This window comes from Nannobrachium achirus (genome assembly GCF_963921795.1).
Source record: "Nannobrachium achirus genome assembly, chromosome: 16".
Taxonomy (NCBI): domain Eukaryota; kingdom Metazoa; phylum Chordata; class Actinopteri; order Myctophiformes; family Myctophidae; genus Nannobrachium; species Nannobrachium achirus.
Genome location: NC_137823.1, coordinates 44,214,108 through 44,233,179, shown reverse-complemented (window position 1 = coordinate 44,233,179; position 19,072 = coordinate 44,214,108). Strand labels below are relative to the sequence as shown.

The 19,072-nt window shown below is 42.3% G+C and overlaps 1 protein-coding gene across 2 annotated transcripts in view; it reads right to left on the bottom strand.

The window, feature by feature from the left end:
- The window catches only part of mthfd1l (methylenetetrahydrofolate dehydrogenase (NADP+ dependent) 1 like), a 75,268-nt gene that overhangs the window by 40,141 nt on the left and 16,055 nt on the right, over positions 1-19,072 (bottom strand). Inside the window, exons 12-15 of one of the 2 annotated variants that reach the window (XM_080745291.1) lie at positions 17,870-18,010; positions 16,505-16,573; positions 10,054-10,165; positions 173-312 (exon numbers count right to left, since the gene is read on the bottom strand). In XM_080745291.1, the coding sequence (XP_080601417.1) occupies positions 173-312; positions 10,054-10,165; positions 16,505-16,573; positions 17,870-18,010 (462 nt within the window). Of the gene's footprint in view, positions 1-172; positions 313-3,046; positions 3,160-10,053; positions 10,166-16,504; positions 16,574-17,869; positions 18,011-19,072 lie in introns of those variants that run through there. The other variant, XM_080745292.1, reaches the window with a different exon arrangement.

Sequence of the window (19,072 nt, the reverse complement as noted above, 5' to 3'; positions counted from 1 at the left end):
TTTGTTTTTAAGTTGTGTATGTGTTGTATGTATATGTATTTTTTGTATTCATGATACATCTATGTATACTACGTTATCGAAAGAGTGTACTGTATATGTACCGTATGTGTAGTAGTGTTGCAAGCAGTTGCTAGCATACAACATGCAGACAGTCAAGTGGGCGTTAACTTACACTAGGTCCCCCGCCATGCATCTTCAGTGCTCGGACAGTAGCAACCAGCACTACCACGTTAGGCCTCAGGCCTGAAGCCCGGCACTTGATGTTGAAGAACTTCTCCATCCCGATGTCTGCCCCGAAACCGGCTTCAGTTACTGTGACAGACAAACAGCCAGGGGTTCTTACTCAACATAGGGAAATGGTCAAATATACAGTGACAAATACCCCGACTACTAGTAGTAGTACTGTATGACTGACTGTCAATCAATGGTCTTTTCACAGCTGAAGGTAATATATAATAACATGAACCCATTTAAGACATGTTACTCCTTTTACGTTGTTATAGCTTTCAATCCGGGACAGCAGCTGTGTCACATTAGTTGTTGCTATACTGTATACTGTAGCAACATACATTTGTTTATATTTCTTAATACAAAATTAGGTCTTAGGTCAGGATTTAGAAGGCATTTCTTCAGAATCGGCTTCAGGTTTAAATATGTAGATTTTTGGCGTGTTTCATTTAGGTATGACATCAATATGGACTTCTCCTGTAAAGTTAAATTCATCCTGGCAGAAACCATAGATACCGTTGTTCCCTATTGAGCTTGGCACATTTCCTGGTGCAAGCTGCCCAGATCACACAGGTCACACGTGTCTTCTTATTTTCTCACTCTCAAAAAGCGCCTTCAATGTAGTGCATTTGAAACTACCGGTACATTGCAGTGCACATCATGGGGTGATCACTGCTTGCCTCCTGTGAATTGTTTTATTTTTATTTTTATTTATTTTCAGTTTATTTCGTTGCTGAGTGAGGTCAGCAGAAAAAGTGAAATTGAAACGCTAAAATCGCTAAAAGGATAGAAAGAAACATTTTAACACTCATCTTTTTTTTCCCTCTAATCACAATCTAAAATATGAACCCTTGTTGTAAAAAAATCAAAATCCTATAAGTTTTGCGACTGAACAAAAACATTTATAACTAGAAAAATATTGTTCCTTCGAAACAATTGTGGGCTCGCTTCAAGCCAGAAAACAATGGCTATAAAAGTACAAAATGTCAAGATCGCAGGCAGTGCTCTCTTTGACGTTACTGACGTCAAAGATTGGTCCATTTTGTTCCAAAAATGTGTTGTGCAAAAGTTGACCCGCTGGTGGCGCTATAACAGGCCAATGTAAGAAGGGTGGTATCTGTTCCTTGACCTATTAGGAATGTGTTTGCAAGATTTCACGCACATTGCAGGCTGTGTTCATGATTTGAGGTGTTTTTGGCTTTGGCCACTTTATCGCTGCTTGCAGCTATATTCATTATTTTTTTTGTGTGTGTGTGTGTGCACTTCATAGGCATCTTAGATAAAGGTCCTTAGATTGTGTGTAGAATGTTTCATGCAAATTGCAAAAAAAAAAATCCTAACGGGTTTAAGCGTTTCACAAACTGCTCAAAATGATATAGCGCCCCCCTTTGGCCAATTGGGGTAAGATTGGTTTTAGTGATATTTGGACTAACACTCTACATCTTTGCCAAATGCCATGAACATGTTACTTTGCATGTATGATTTAGAGGCAGAAGAATAATTTGCATAAAACTGCAATATTCATTGAATTTATTTAAAAAAGCATGTTTCAATTTTAAAGAAATCCGATCTGACAGATCTTTAGATATCGGTCCAAAGTTCCCGTAAAAAAAGTTTTGTGCACGTGGAGCGAAAATTCCAGAATAAAAGCGGGTTTACGCGTTTTACAAACTGCTCAAAATGGCGGAAAATCGAAGGGCGGAGCTTACTTAACAACGACACAGATGTCTTCCGCTCGAGTCAAAGCACGCATGTAACAAGTTGCATGTCTTCAAACGAAACGAGTCATGACTTATGCCCGCTTGAAGTTTGAATTTTCAAACGCTTCGTATAGCGCCCCCCCTTTGGCCGATTGGAATAAAATTGGTTTCAGTGATACTTTGACTAACCCTCCACATCTTTGCCAAATGCCATGAACGTGTAACTTTGCATGTATGATTTAGAGGCCGAAGAATAATTTGCATAAAACCGCAATATTGATTGAATTATTAAACAATTATATTTCACTTTAAAAGAAATCCGACCAGACAGTTTGACCGTATTGGTCCAAAGTTCATGTGAAAAAAGTTTCATGCGCGTATCGCAAAAATCCCAGGAGGAGATCGATTTTTACTGTTTTTCATATAATTCCAAATTCTGGGGGATCTAAAGGTCAGAGGTCAAAAGTCAGAGCGTAAAAGTTGTTCGGCATGAGGAGACGCATACGTGTATACAGGTTTCATGGCTGGACCTCAAACACAGCATGAGCTATACCTGTTCAAAGTTCGCACTTTCGAAGGCTTCCTACAGCGCCACCATTTGGCCGATTGCTATAGAAAATAATAGCACACTTCGCCACTGTAAACTGAACACATTGATGTTTTTATTTTCATTTTCTCACTAAGTATGTAGGAGTAGAAAGGAACCGAAGTTCCTGTCTACTGATTGCCTGCCTGCCTGATAAATAAATAATGACAATATCTAAAGTGTGCTCGCCTTACAGGCGAGCCCACAATGACTTTCTTTGTTAAATTCTCAAGCGTTTCACGCACACGCATTCACGCGCAAACACACAAATTGGCAAGGATTCAGCATACTGTACCTATCCAAACATTCCTGTAATGTGTGGGAACCCTGGACAGAGGGATGGGAATGAGGGGCTGAGCCAACTAAGAGGTTAATAGTCTGTCAACTAACTTGTGTTAATAGTCTGTCATCTAACTTGTGTTAAAGTACTGCATCGTCATGACCTCGCTTGAACTTAATGGTCATGTCAATATCAGTATTACATTTAGCCATACTCACGCTCGTGCATACGCACACACACAAAGACACTTACGCATATCTGTCTGTGTACAGGTTTCTTCAAGTCAGCCATCTGCAGAAAGACGCTTACAGTATATCATAACTGTCTGTCCCTATATCTCCTCTGGACCAAAGTAAAGAGTTTCAACAGAACTGAACAGTACCTCATATGGTCAGCATTACTGGCTAGGCTCCAAGCATAGTCTAATGAAGAGCTCTGTATAGGTCCCTCTAAGAACTATGGACTGTTTTGCTGTGTCCCACTAGAAGCACCAGAAGAGCTCCAGGCACTGAGCCCAACCTGCCCTAGCCTTTCTGGGCTTCCTGACTGACCTTCCGTAGCAGCCCAGAGGAAGTTAGCGTTTCCACTGGGCAAAGGTGGCATTCCTGTCAGAGGGGTGTGTGTGTTCGTGCACGTGAACTTCAATAACCCGATTCACTTGGGACTGCGCCAAGTACATTTTCCTATAGGTGTGCATTGCAGCCAGTATGTCCCCCTTGTTCCTGACCACATCACTGTTGTGCCAAAAATATCGGTAAAGCACACCTCCTTGTGTAATATTGCTTAATTCTCAAACTTGGTTATAGGAGTCATGAGTATTGATCCCTCAAGGAGGCGATTGCTCTTCTGGCTCTTGTTCTCTAAAAATAAACAAAGTGTATCAATTCTCTCAGATTATCAGAAAAGGGAATTGTTTCTGTCAAGGGGAATTTTCTCTGTATTCTGTTACTAAGTGGTCAAATAAATAACTAGAAAAGGCAGGCCTCTGTACGGCTGGGTTGCCTATAGAGGTCTCGCAAACTTTGGAAGACAGTTTTAGCCAATCGGAATGGAATCTAAAAAATCAGACTGATAAAATTGGATGAATATGTTCTCATCCTTAAACCATTACAATTTCTATAGACAAGCAATATGTCTCAGTTTGACCACAAGAGATTAGCCTCTGTTGTTTGGTAAAGTGGAAAAACTCATTGCTTGCTACAGTGAATAGAGACAGATGGCTAAGTACTTACTATGCGGTAACTGTTTTGTGGGAAAAGGAGTGAATTTCCATGAAGAAACACAATGCTGTGTTAGCAAATTGCATCACTGTCAGGCAGAAACTAGCAAGTCCACAAAATATTACTTTTCAGGAAATGGAAAAGAAATGTGTTCCATTAGTCACATGATCTAATACCATTAGATCATGCCATCGGTTAAATATTGGTCACCCTTGACCAATAGCTTTGATTTATATTTAAAAGATAAAAAAAAAATAGGTTTTCACCCACTAATATGCTACGTATTATGTCGAGATCCAAGAAGAGAGGAAAATTAAGCTGTGAATGAGAGCCAGAAACAGAGGGAGAAAAATGGAGAGAAGGATGGCCAATTATAGGACATAATGAATCTTCTGGAAGGAAAAGACATAAGAGGAGTTAGAAAAGTGTAACTACTTCTGGGTATATGACTGATATGGTTGACGTTCTGCAGAGATGAACTGTGGTTTTGGGGGCCTTAGCTACACTCTATCTCAGCATGTTGACTTTTGACTTGACATGAGTAACAAATCAATCCTGTGGTATGCACCCAAGAATTTAGACAGACTTGGAGTTTGCGACAGAGAGCCGACTGGAGTAGGGGCTGGGCAAATATCTGAATATTTTTAACCAAATGCCAGAAAAGCATTTATTTATTTGTACTTAAAACTATCTATTAAATAAGATTTAAGTGATTAAAACCAGGCAAAAACACCATTAATGCCACATGATGGAAGTTTAAGATCCAAAAATCCCAGACAATTGCTCAGCCCTACACTGAAGTGTAGTGTAAACTGGAGTGAAGGTAGCCAGTGAATCAGGGCGTACAACGGCACTGCCAAGTGACACCAAGAGTGGCATGAATCCAGAGGATGTTGTAAGGAAACAAGCGTGTGAGGTTCCAGTCCTGCACAGTGACCTCAAACTGTCCAGAGCCAGAGGGACAGGAGGTATGAGGAGGCATGCGTTGTTGTGAATAGTTTGGTTGTTTTTTGGGAGAGAACACAGAGCTCTGTCATGCGGGGTTACTAGCAGTCAGAAGTACTAGAAATATGCATGCACACACAACGAAAGTAGAGCAGGTCAGCGTTGCTTTATTCTCTGTACCATCATGGCACTTTGGAGTCTGGGTAAGTGTGGAATCTAGGTTTTCATACTCTTTGATGCCACATTAGAAACCGTGCTCTACTTCAATTGAGGTAAAAAGTTGGAGGATGGAAGACATTATTCCTTTAGGGTTATTATTGTCATCTATCGTGGACGTGTGTTCATAATTCTTTATTAGATGAATTTGCCTGAAACTATTATTTTCAAAGTGTTTATGCCGTGAGTATATGTTACAGTCAGTTTGGGTAACTCAGTGAGATTGTGGTAAGAGCGCTCGTTTTGTAGTTCACCACACACCAATCACCACCAGATGGCGACAACAGCCAGTCAGCCATTCACTAGTGCAGGCGCTGACGTCACTTGTTTGCGACTCTCTTTCGTTTATTTACTAGCCCAGCTCGGCTGTGTTTAGCCATTAGCTTACTATGCCTTACTCTAACCCTAACCCTAACCTTAACCTCAGTAAAACTATGCCTAACCCTAACCCTAACCCTAACCATAACCTCCGTGGGGTGTGGCTATCATTCCTGCCGACGCCACGCTGTTGTTGCTCAAAGCGACCACTTGTTCCACCCCGCGCCGCACGACGAGCGCTCCGTTTCTCGATCTAACAGTTTCTCTATCTAACCGTGACATATACACTCAGAATGTGGATATTACACAGCGATAAATCAATGTAAACAGTATACAGAACGAGGTAATCTTTCACTGTGAACAAAGGAATCAACCTGTATGAATGTGGTATCGACTTAGGGCATGGCAATATATTGATTTTATATCAAAATATTGCATCTCGTTATATAGAGAAAAGATATCATCTGGGATTTTGGATTTTTTTAGCTATATGATATTTAATCGTTGCCTTTTCCTAGTTTTAGTCACTTAACCTATTTTATGCAATCAAAATGTTTCAAAAATCAATCTAAGAGCTCTACTTTCACTATTTTTGACATAAAAAAATAGAACCTCGGTTCGAAGTGAAGCGGTGAATTTTTATTTTATGTGTTCTAGACTCTAGAGCTATGAACTCTGTGTTCTAGATCTATACATTCTGTGTTCTAGATCTATACTTTCTATGTGCTTTAGTTCTATATTTTCTATGAATTCTGAATGAATGAATGATTTTATCTGGAGGGCCAAATTGTCATGTGAAGCTTGACTAATCCTCAATTCTGCATGCACGGGACATGTACGGGACAGACAAAGCCTGTTCATTCTGGACTGGAATGACCATATATGGACATGTACGGGACACACAAAGCCACTCCTTGGAAGCGGCTTTCACCGCTTCAAAAATCTCATTGTGTAAATAGTTTTGTTAAAGCACCAATAGAGCAATGACGTCTGACATCACTGCCGCTAGAGGCCGCTATCCCCCTGGGTCACAGTGTATATCGGACCAGTTACCCATATAAGGAGACCTCTGCATGATAGTCAACAATGTTATGTCGAAACATGCCCATATATGGGCATTACCAAATATGGGCATTCCCAGATATGTCCTTAATATTGATGACATTGGGACAGGGATCTCCATATATGGGCATAAAACGTATGTTAATTAGTAATGCCAAGCAGGGCCTTGGCAAGTTAGGGCCTGGGTTTGATGCCTGGGGATCTCCATATATGGGCATAAGGGGGTACCCTAACAGGGCATCATCTGGGAATGCCCATGAATAACATTGATATTATAACGATATTATTACAAAATCGATATCGAGGTATCTGTTAAAAAATTATGTATATTTGATTGTGCCCATATTTCCCAGCCCAACTATATGAGTATTTTTCATAAGAAATACTCGCTGGAACTAGTTGGAATAACGTGTTCCTTCCATGCGCTACGTCCAGCCGGGGAAATGCATAGAAGGAAGCATGAGGTCAGTACGTTGCTCTCCTTAGGTTGGCATAGGGAGTGTAGCGCCCAGGATTACATTAGACAATTGACACCGGGTGAAAAAAATGGGTTACAAAAATCGTGGGACGAACATATAGGATGGAGAGAAAAGAAATACTCGCTGGCCGATTTTCATATTGTTCATTCGTCACTCCACTGGTGTGTAAAGACTTAAGTGTCCAGTCCTCTAAGCAGCCAAATGTGTTTCTGAGCTGAGAGGCGAAAGGTTCTGCGGTGTGGGACATTGTACAGTAAACCTGTACATCCAAGGGGACTCTGAGCCTCCTCCAGCCCAGACTGTTGAGGATAGAGGAATCTCTTACATCTGGCATGTGGAATGCATTTCTAATGCATGGTTGGGACAAGCCCCACCCCCTCCTCCAAAAGCAGCATTCTCCAACTGCAGAGTGTGCAGACTCAGATTCTAAAGTGACTTGAAAAACCTCACGTTCATATCGTGGCGTAATGAAATGGGTTGCTGTGAACATAGATGTTGGGTGTTCATAGATGCAGACAGAGTTCATCAGGGGTACCTATGGCCACAGTTGAGCAGCACCAAGGGAGACCGCAGACCAAGGTGAACTATATATATTAACCGAATAAGATATGAAATTGTAATCTTGATCTCCAAAAGCACGTTTACCTGCTATTTTCACAGCTCCATCAATCATGAAGAGAACTCATAGGATTATACTTTAAGCCTTGTTCTGAAAAAAGACTTGCAACAAACATTTTAACCCCAACATGCTAAGTTCGAAAGAGCGGGATTTCCCCCAAAACCCTGCGACACTGGCGTACAACAGAGCATAAAGCATTAGAACGTTGCAGAGAAAAAAACGCAGGGTTCTGAATTACCCTTTAGTCTTGCTGACAATGATCAAATTAAAACAGAGTCCTGAGGCTTATTTCTATTAGCAGTGATCCAGTAGGAGTGTGTGTGTGTGTGTGTGTGTGTGTGTGTGTGTGTGTGTGTGTGTGTGTGTGTGTGTGTGTGTGTGTGTGTGTGTGTGTGTGTGTGTGTGTGTGTGTGTGCGTGCGTGCGTGTACGTGTAGTGGTGGGGGGTACTGTCAGGCATCCCAGCTGCATAGAGGAGGTGGGGTGGGGTGGGGGGGGGGGGGGGGGGAGTAGTTCCTGACATAGCTGAGAGTCGGGTAACAAACATAGACAGGCGAAGGAGGGTCCAGGACAGACAGATGGAAGGAGAGATGAGAGGGGGATTTCGAAAGTGGGTGGGAGGACGCACATGCGCGCGCGCGCGCACACACACACACACACGCGCAGACACACACACGCGCAGACACACACATCCAGTGTTGTGAAACTTAATTCTCAGTGCATGCTGCCAACATGTTTCCCCAGCTCTGCAACGCAAAGGGTTGTGTTTATGTGGTGTCTCCCCACAAATAAGTGTTCCTTTTAACCCATAATTTTCTTTTTCGTGTATCCAAAGTCATACATACATATATGTGTATACAGTACACGTGTTACACAGCGTACAAATAGAGTACCGAAGTCCTGGCGTCACTCGTTCATCCCTTGGGTCATGGAAGTCATTTCTCAATGGAGAATATCATTGGGTCATCTTAGAATCGTCTCATATACAGTAAGAATTGTGTTTTTTTTTTTACACAGTCTGTTTCTGGCAAAAACTGTGTTCATTTGGCTGCGGGGGAACATTAGCGTTTTCTTGCCGTCAGTTGACGCTTCATATCTATGTGAGTCAAACCACTGTGCTCCTTTGTTTATTTTTGGAACGCAGTTCTTGACGTGATATTAAAGACGTCTATGGGCATTCAGAATGGGGGGGGGACGTGACCCAGGTAGGATGCGTAGACTCAGACTTGGGTGCTCTATAATAACACATGCATACATGCACACCCATTAGCAAACACACGCCAACATTTTGTGATTCGTATGTACTACAAACGCACCTGAAAAGGCCATAATAAAGGACGGCCCCACTTCCAAGAAAACCCCCCAAAACACACACACATACCAAAAATTCTTCTGCAGTCAAAGTGAATGAAGAGAGCGCAGCAGACTGCAGCGGGATAGATAAACAGATAAAGATGGAAGGACCGGCGTATTCATTGACATTGATGGGATTAGCTTGTTTTACTCTAAAGCATTCCGGAGGCTCTTAAGATTATCAATCTGTTTCCTTCCTCTCACTGTCACTTTTTTAGCGCAATCTTTCCTCCTGTTCCTAGAAGGTTCCGCATGACCACAGGAGGCTAATCTGCAGGTTTGACATCTCCAGGACCTGGGCAGAGGAGAGCCAGGGCCGGTGCTAAGGTGAATGTAGGCCAAAGGTTCTGGGAGTATGGAAGCGGGCCAGAGTTCATTGCTGGAGTAAGTTGGAAGGCATGGTCTAACTCTGACTGTTATGGAAAACTTGGGCAATGAATTCCACAGGGCTAGTGGTGTGTGTGTGTGTGTGTGTGTGTGTGTGTGTGTGTGTGTGTGTGTGTGTGTGTGTGTGTGTGTGTGTGTGTCTGTCAATCTGAGACTCCCAGACACTACAGTTGGCAGGTACTGTACATCTGGTTGTCTTTTCCAAAGCATGTGTGCGTGGGCAGAGCAAAATCGTGAGAGTTTAAAATTTGACTCATACACAAACACTCAGGATTTTACTGTGACCTTTGGCCTGTGCCCAGTGGTCAAAGTGGTAACTATTACATGTAAATGTAATAGTTGCCTAAATTAACAATTTTACATGAATAACAGCACAAAAGTATTGGCATCGAAATATAATTTAAGTACCAAAAAAACCAACTAAAGCACACAGCACATTGTGAGCTTGTAGATTGTCTATTTTAAAAAAGGCAAAGTAAATCAACATTTCAAATAATTGTAGTGGAGTGAAAAGTGCAATATTTGTCGAGATGTAGTGGAGTAGAAATATAAAGCCTTGAAAAATGGACATACCCAAGTAGTACCAAGTAGATTTGACTGAAGTACAGTACTTGAGTAAATAACCACTGCCCTCTACAAGCATGAACAGTGGGCCTCTTACCGACAAAGCCGTCCTGTCCGACCAGCTTCAAAGCCAGCTTGTCTGCCAGCACCGAAGAGTTGCCATGGGCGATGTTGGCGAAGGGCCCGGCATGGACAAACACCGGCGTGCCCTGCAACAATTAGAAGGACACACAAACATACAGGAGGGTTTTGAAACCAGCACTTTACCCCACGGCGACCAACCCAGCCAAGAATAAACATGGCCTAAGCAGTCTCTTTTCACACAAACCCGCATTCTGCAGTTTCAACATCTTCCAGGTCATTCAGCCAAAATAAATATTCCGTGAGTGGATGCACTTTTGGCTGGCGACGTATTTGTCTAAACAGTTGGTACAACTTAAGAGGTACTTGAGTGGCATGCCAGTTTGACTGGTCGCCAAGCACCCTGCCCATGCTGATTTGATTACCTTACCAATGGCTGGACACACACACACACACACACACACACACACACACACACACACACACACACACACACACACACACACACACACACACACACACACACACACACACACACACACACACACACACACACACACACACACACACACACGATTACTTCAAGTTCCAGTTATCTTCTTATATGTAGGCACAGAAGGTACTAGCCTGGGGCCAGCCTATATACTAATGCAGCTAACTAACTCCTTGTTTTAACATGTGTCGGGATGTCTAGCTGACTAGGCTAAGAAGGTACTGTCACAGAAGAACGTTTCCAACGTGACATTTACAACATTAAAGTCACACTGTTTAACTTTTGCAATTAAACAAGTTATTAAGTTATTTTTGATATAATCTTTCATTGGTATCAATATTTTTGGTATATTATACTTTTTATGACATACCCAAAATAGTAACACCAGGTTGAAAGTCGTTAACAATCTTCAGTCCAAGACTAAAGATAAAAAGAGTACCTCTAATGTAAAAGAATAATATGCTGTTACATTAGAGGTTATCTTTAAATTTTGCTATTTTTTTACGTGTAATACATAATACACATAATAGCTCAATAACTGTATATGTATGCATGACATACACTAGTATATATGCTATTGGGAGTGAACTGAGTACACATTACTCTTTTTGAAACCAGAAAACTTTGAGAAAAGCATGTTCGTTTGTGTCACCATGTTTTTCTAAAATTGCCTCTACTGGGGGTAAATGTGGTAATAAATAAATGAAACGTAAAAAAAGGAATGTGGGTAAAAGGCCTATCTGGAGGAACTGGCTTTCTCTGAGTATTTAGAAAGGGTTGCCAGTGTTAGTACTGGATGTCAACCGTGTTCAAAGACATTGGGAATGTGTGTCAAGCTGCCCAAGAAAGCCAAGCTGTTAAGACAGATACGACCAGGAGAAAGGACAGCTCTCAGGATGAGTGTTTAAGAGGAACATTTCGTTAAGAGGATGAAAACTTTACTGAATTTACCCATTGTTAAACTGTGCTGTGCGAATAATTTGAGACTGAGAGGAAGTAGGGAAGGAATGTCCTTGCATTATTTTCAAAGCAATTGTGTAAAACAAGGGTGAGGCAAACATAGCCTAGTAAATCAGCTCTTTAATGAGGCAGTGACAAACAATGGCGATTATCTTTCTCTTTTCCCTGTTGAAACCATTTAAAAAGGCACAGAACAGGGACAGCTATAGAGAGAAAAGGGGGACAAGTAGAAGAGGAATAAGGGAGAGATAAAGGTCGAGAGAAAGAGTGTGAGAAAGAGAGAAAGAGTGCAATAATATGAGGAAACCATATGAAAAACATCCTTTGGATATCCAATAAATACTGCTGCCCTTTTGTCTGTCCCGCTGGAATGTGAACTTGCGTCAAATAAAAAGGTGAATTTCCGTGTGCCGGTTGCGACCTCTGAACTTTTCATTTATCACTCTTTCCAAAGCTTTACTTGAATCAACCCAGGCTGATGGAAAAGGACATAAAAAAAACCTTTTGGAGGGAATCAAAAGAGGAAAAGAGCATTATGATGAACCGAGGATGGCAAAGGTTAAAAAAAAGAAGGAAAAAAAGGTGAGGATCATGTCATCCCTTCACTCTCTGCCTACGCATTTGGCACAAAAGAAAATCGATCATGGATGTAGCCTTCGTACCGTCTACTTGTTGTACCAACTGCATTTTTATTTGTTTTTTATCCATATTTTGATCAGTAGTTGACGCATGCACAGTGCGATGAGCAGCAGACAAGGGACATCTCCATCACAGAATCTTTTTAGCGTGGGATATGAGGGAATATCGCACAACATTGTTTATACCGCTCTGTCACATTCTCCAATAACTTACATTGCTGCCTATGTATACAAATAGGTAGGTCTAATGATGGGGGAGAAGACAACAGCCTCTGTGTGGCCTCCCTTAGTTGTAATTAACAACTAACAAATGACATTTGTTGTAACAAAATGTCGCCACCCACTCATCAAGGACGATGATACATGAAAGAAGAAGAGAAGGTCTGATAATGATATACCATGCATGTTCAAATCATGTACAGTGTACACTAATGCCGACAACGTTTAGGTGCCCACTGGACCTGTATCCATCTGGGGGTACAGGGGGCTTTGTATAAGGGGCCAAGCCCCCGAGTGTGCTTTTTTCTAGTATTTGTTATGTACTGTACTGTATAGTAGTCCCCGTCACTGGCAACGCCTACTGTTGGTCTGAGGAGCGTGTAGACAAGCATATGTTTCCTCCAATACACATGGAGTCACCAGCCGCTTCTTTTCGCCTGACATTGAGGAGTTTCACCAGGAGAGCACGATGTGAGGCTCAGCCAACTGGCTTGGCCAATTGTGTTGGTTGCCTGGCCAAGCTGGAGACACTGCAGATTAACCCAGTCTCCATGGTGGTGGGCAGGAACTCCACCTGCCCATCCAGATAACCCATCACTTGGGAAAATATTACATTTACCAATGCTACTTTATGCTCTAGTCAGTCAATTTGAATATATGTTGTATAGGCCTAGAGTTTGGAGGAGTTTGATGTAACATTTATAGATTGGTTCCTAACCACAATTACAACTGCTATGCCCTTCCTAGCCTGCAAAACAAGTGACATCATTGGAATGTATGACTTCTACTTTTTGAGAGAGAGTGTGTGTGTGTGTGTGTGTGTGTGTGTGTGTGTGTGTGTGCGTGCGTGCGTGCGTGCGTGCGTGTGCACATGCATGCACGTGTGCGCATACATGCACACATGAGCACACGTTCACAGTGCACACACATACAAGCACACACACGCACGGGGGTGTAGCACATCACTCAACAGTTATTGACACATTCGTGGAAACAACACCGAGCCATGACTGGTCTGTCATTGTTACTGCCACGTTGAAGACATCACTCATACAGTGAGTGCATTCATGTCTGTGTGCCTCCCTCAGTCCCTCAGGCTATGATATACAACACACACAGGCCACCCAACAGAACACTGGCGAGTGCAAACCCCAACCAAGACCCTAATATCAGCCCAGAGAAATAGACTGTCCTGTCCGCAGATTTCAACAGGAATTAGATAAGTCTTCTACAGTAGCTAGTCACCACAGAGTACCGTCAGTATGTTGAGTATATCTCAGTAAATCTCGTCTATTTTGACACAGAATAAAAGACCAACGCTTCAGTAGTGTGCACGTGTGTAAGCGACATGGAGAACATGTTGATGCATGATATTACAATGGTGGATTTGTGCAGGCAATGTCTTTGTCCGATCAGAAATATATTTAAGACTGCATCATTTACAAAAACTGAAAACAAGGCGGTGCTGGGTGCCAGAAAGACCTCAGGTCCCTGTTTGGGTCATGAGCACCGAAAACACCTATCTATAGGATTGACAACGGATTGAGTGGCATGTTCAAGATGCACCTTGATGTTGGCCATTATGCATGGGAAAGAGTATTACTCGTTCACTTTTCCTGCCATTTTCATTCTGGTGATTCAAAACAACAAGCTGCATCTCCAAGACCATGCAGCTACGGCCAGCCACATAGGCAGGATGCACCGTACGTGATCACTTCTGTGGACCTCCACTGTTGTCAGGATGTTTCAACACACAGAATCAATGCAGCCTGCTCCACAGACACGTACACATGGAGCGGGATCAACTGCTATCCATTTTCCTCCTATACTGTATCTCCTGCAGGCCCTGGCTGCCCCATCTGAAACAACACGTATCCATGCGAGTACTGCTGTGCCAACACACACACAGTCCCAATACGGAGTGCTGTGTGTGTGCGTAATGTCACTGTCGGGCAGAAACCTTGTACAGTATGTCCAAAATGAAAAATGAACCTGTGTCCAATGGATCCAATGTACCAAGTATTTACTCACAACTTCAAGCTCTTGTAATTGGTTAAATATGTATAAAAGACTTACTTTCCCCCCTTTTCGCATTGCTACAAGCTCAGAACATGTAGCAATGCAAAGCGTTGTGAGCTTGATATGCTATTTTAGCAACTTTTGTACAACCAAGTATGGCATTCATTCACAAAAAGAAAAAGACTAAACGTACTGTAGAAATATAGAGATACAAGGTTTCTGCCAGAGAGCAATGATAAATACACTAATACACACACAAGGGCACAGGGGGTCTAGATTGATGGAAAGTTCTCATGGATCGCCGAGGCCTGGTCTTTCCCGATACGAGTCCCCCAGCCAGAATCACAGGAAACCCACACAGGAAGGGTTTCACAAACACAACCGCAACGCTTCCTCCCCAAACCTAGAAAGTAACCAAATCTCGGCTGCCTGCGCCCGCTCCCCACCCCTCCAAACAAATACTCAGTCTGGGTATGGGTTTCAAGTCCTGCACTCAATGGGCATGCAATCCGATCCGTCTGAAAAATGCTTGAAATGCCCTTCTGCTTACAACAAAAACAGCTGTCCTTAAATGTGCATGACTGTAATGGCTGACATCACGCGCACACACAAAGTGGCACATGAACGCCTCAAATCTATCCAACACAGGGCTGTCCGCCTACCTTTATGTGTCTGAGTTTCTCTCTCAGTATGGTAGAAGTGTTTACACTGTGGACTTTAGCATTAAGATAAAACAGGCACCTTGGCTTGGACTGCAGAGAACCTCACTCCCTGTGCTGACTAAACTCCCAAGGACAGAATGACCAGATTAGACACACTAATGACGCATTGTTACAGATACACAACAGTTCTTGTTCACAGAAATGGCCAAAGAGCACATATTTCCTCTGCTCGCTGTTAAAGCCCCCCCGAGTAGGTTCTCTCTCCAGCAGGGAGACGCAGACCAGGACCAGATGTGCAGCCCTTTATCAGTTTAATCAATCCGTCAAATGTAAGTCCTACCGGTCCCCCTCCATCACCTTAGGGTTAGGCGTTTTCTACTTGCACAGGGCCAACCAGGGGGTCACATATGTGCGCGCGTGCATGCATATGTGCGTACATGCACGGGTCTCTATGTGTGTGTCCATCCTTTCTATTATGTTCCTAGGACAAAATGAAAAACAGATGTTCAGAGGGGGCAGGCTTATGGTATGGTCCATTACTCTAAAAAACTAAAGCCATTGCTTAAGTCGATGTCAATGTCAGGAGCGAAGAGTGGATGGCCCCTGGCTGACAGGTTCACCTGTTCCCAGTATACTGCTTAAGTTCTATTAAGATAAAGAGTCATGGTAGAAGAAGGTCCATCAATCATCTCATTTTAGAATGCTCTCTGTGGAGCATTCTGTAGTGGCAAGCTCAAACTTAGATACATGTTTATCAGAAAATAAAAAATGCACTGGACGAAAAAGAAAAACTAAAGTATACTGTATATAGTATAATGTATTCCTTTTTCTATGGATTGGCAAAATTGTGACTGGGAAAGCATTATGGCAGATTTATTTAATATGGCTATTTTCTTCCAAGTGTCGCTCAACAAACTTTAAATTAATTAAAAATACATCGTATTCTGTAATTTGTGCTTTTAATGTCATATGTTTAGAGTAGTGTAATTCCTCATACTCATATAACATAAAAAGATCTCTCATATTCAATTGGTACAGAATCCAGCTGCTAGACTGCTAACCAATTCTTTGAATATCACACCAATTTTAGCTTGCCTGTAAGTTTCAATCAGGATTGATTTTCAGATTTTACTGATGACTTTTAAAGCCCTAAGGACAGGTCCTAGTTAGATTTTAGAAATACTAGTTCCCTATAAGCCAGTAGCCTCAGAGAGGGCCATCCTGGTTATTCCTCAAACTCGCCTCAATACTCAGGGTGACCAAGCTTTTTTTTCCAAGCTATTTTATTATTGTATATTGCCTCTTATCACGTTATTTATCTTTTCGGTTTTATCTATTCATGATTTTCTAGCTTTTTACCTTGTTCTGTAAAGCATGTTCACAGAAAAACTAAACAAAAAGATAAATTAATTATCATTATCATTTAAGTGTGCAAGTACGTTAGTAGGGCTGTGAGGACAAGCAGGTAGGACTCACTTCAAGTGTCTGCATCAGCGTGGGCTTGATGGCATCTTTCATCAACACTGCCAGAGCTCCACTCACACCCTGAGAGAGAGAGAGAGAGAGAGAGAGAGAGAGAGAGAGAGAGAGAGAGAGAGAGAGAGAGAGAGAGAGAGAGAGAGAGAGAGAGGAAGAAGAAGAAGCATGGAGGTGGAGTGGATTATAAGCAGATACTAATATGTTATGAGTGCTAATAATCAACAGTAACTTGTACTACTAAAATTGCCCTTTAATCTGAACCACTTTGAAGCCCCCTCCCTATTGTTTTAACTGTCCCCTCCCTCAAATGTGTAATGTCAGTTGTCTCGTCACACCCAAACACACGTACACACACACACACACACACACACACACACACACACACACACACACACACACACACACACACACACACACACACACACACACACACACACACACACACACACACACACACACACACACACACACACACACACACACACACACACACATTCCCATCTGGGAAGCCCTGAGGGGTGGTGATGTTTTCCCATGCTGGCTAATCAGTAAAGCTAATGTAACAGTATAGGGGGATCCTCCTCTACCATTCTGAAACAACACAGACCCCGGCCATGTGTGGGAAACCAGAGCCAGCTGGGTCTGGGGTCGGGCCTGAAGAGCACCTGGGCAGAGACACTGTGGAGGTTAAAGAAGATGCCTCGTTACAGGATCATGCTCGCAGGATCTGCTGAGAGGCGTGGAGAAACAGTGCTTAACCTCCATACAGTCAGGTTGCTCCAAGACGAGGCATGGTGTCTGTGGGGGTATAGGGCTGACGTGTGGTGGATTCAAGCAGTGGTGTAATTGTTTTTTCACCCCAGGGGGGGTGGTCATTTAATGACATCACGCGCAAGCACGCGCCATGCGCAAGCACACGTGCCTATAATGTTACTTTTTTACGGGTATACAGTAGGCTGACAGGAAATGGGGAGAGAGATGGCAGCAAATGTCGCCGTGATCGGGACTCGAACCCTCGATGCTGCCAGGCCGGATTACTGGCCTAGCTAGGTGCCTGGACCACTACACTGTAGTAGCCGGACATTACTTGTTTTTAGCTTAGTTTTAGTCTTTGAAGTTGGCACCTCGACAGAGTGCAGTCTAGTTAACTTTAATTTGTTAATACTTACTTTAACATTCATAATAGTAGTAAAAAAGGCTCAGATCAGGCTGAAACCTTGCCCAAATTTGTATGCATAGCCATAGATAAGTCATAGACGACTGACATCACAGGCTGAAGGATTGTCAGAGTCACTCAGGGAGTTAAACCACCATCCACACTACCACCGAGACTAGAAGTCCACAATCAAACAAACAACACACCAGGTCCTGTGCGGTGACGGGCTGTCCAGAGCGGCTGGTGCCCACCACCATGCGGGCCAGTCTGTCTCTCATGTCCTCCAGGCCATCGGTCAGAGCCAGGATGGCCATGATCTCACTGGCCACTGCAATGTCGAAGCCAGACTGAAAAGACAAGGAAAACAAAAACATACACGTTACATATTGGCAGCGTGAGAAGCCCCCCCCCCAAAAAAAAAGGTCTAAAAGCCCCCTAAGACTTAACTGCTCCTTACACTCATATGACCTAAATGGTATAAATCCACTGAATGCGTGTAGATCCCCATGCTTGCCCATTCAAATTTAAGATTTATTTGATCTTTTTTTGTACTGTAAAAGGGTATTTAAGGCCATTATGTATTAATAAAGTATTCATTGGCATTTACAGAGGTTTTTTGTTCTCTTTAGTTCTGTTTGGGTCATTTTGAATGAAAAAGGTAGAAGTTTACATTTTTCCCACATGAAACTCACTAGCCTTAAAGATTCTTCTGTGATTTACATGTAAAAAAATATATATATTTTTGCACTACACCCATTCTACACCCCTCCCATTTTATTTGACCCTCTAATTCTGTTCGTGGGTCATTTTGACCCGGGGGATATTTGGTTAAAAAAACGATATAATATAAATTCTAACTTAACAAATCATCATCATACATTGACTTTGTCTCAATTCCAAACAATTCATATGATATATATGGTAAAACAAAACAAACAGTGAACTTAGAGTTGAAGCATCTGGCAAGAGAAAGCGCTATCCAGTGTGTCCTACAACAGCAGACAGGAAGACAGACTGCTTGCAGGAGGTGCAGGATCTCGTAAAAGTGTACATTCATATGTGACATTAATGTGTGTTCACATGTTCACATGTGTGTTATTTTACATGAATTTCACTTTCAGCTATCAGTAAAAACTAGCTCTTTCAGTGTTTAATGTAATATACCGTAGCAAAGCATAAATGCAAACATTTACCATATATATCACATGAATTGTTTGGAATTGAGACAAAGTCAATGTATGATGATGATTTGTCAAGTTAAAATGTATATTCGTATTGTTTTTTAAACCAAATATACAGAACCAAGGTGAAGTGAATCTGAACAGAACTTAAGGGTTTGTGGTGCTCCTGGAAGGAGCTAAGCTCCAACATCTGGCTTTGTCCAGTTCTCCAAGAATGTGAAGCGTGGC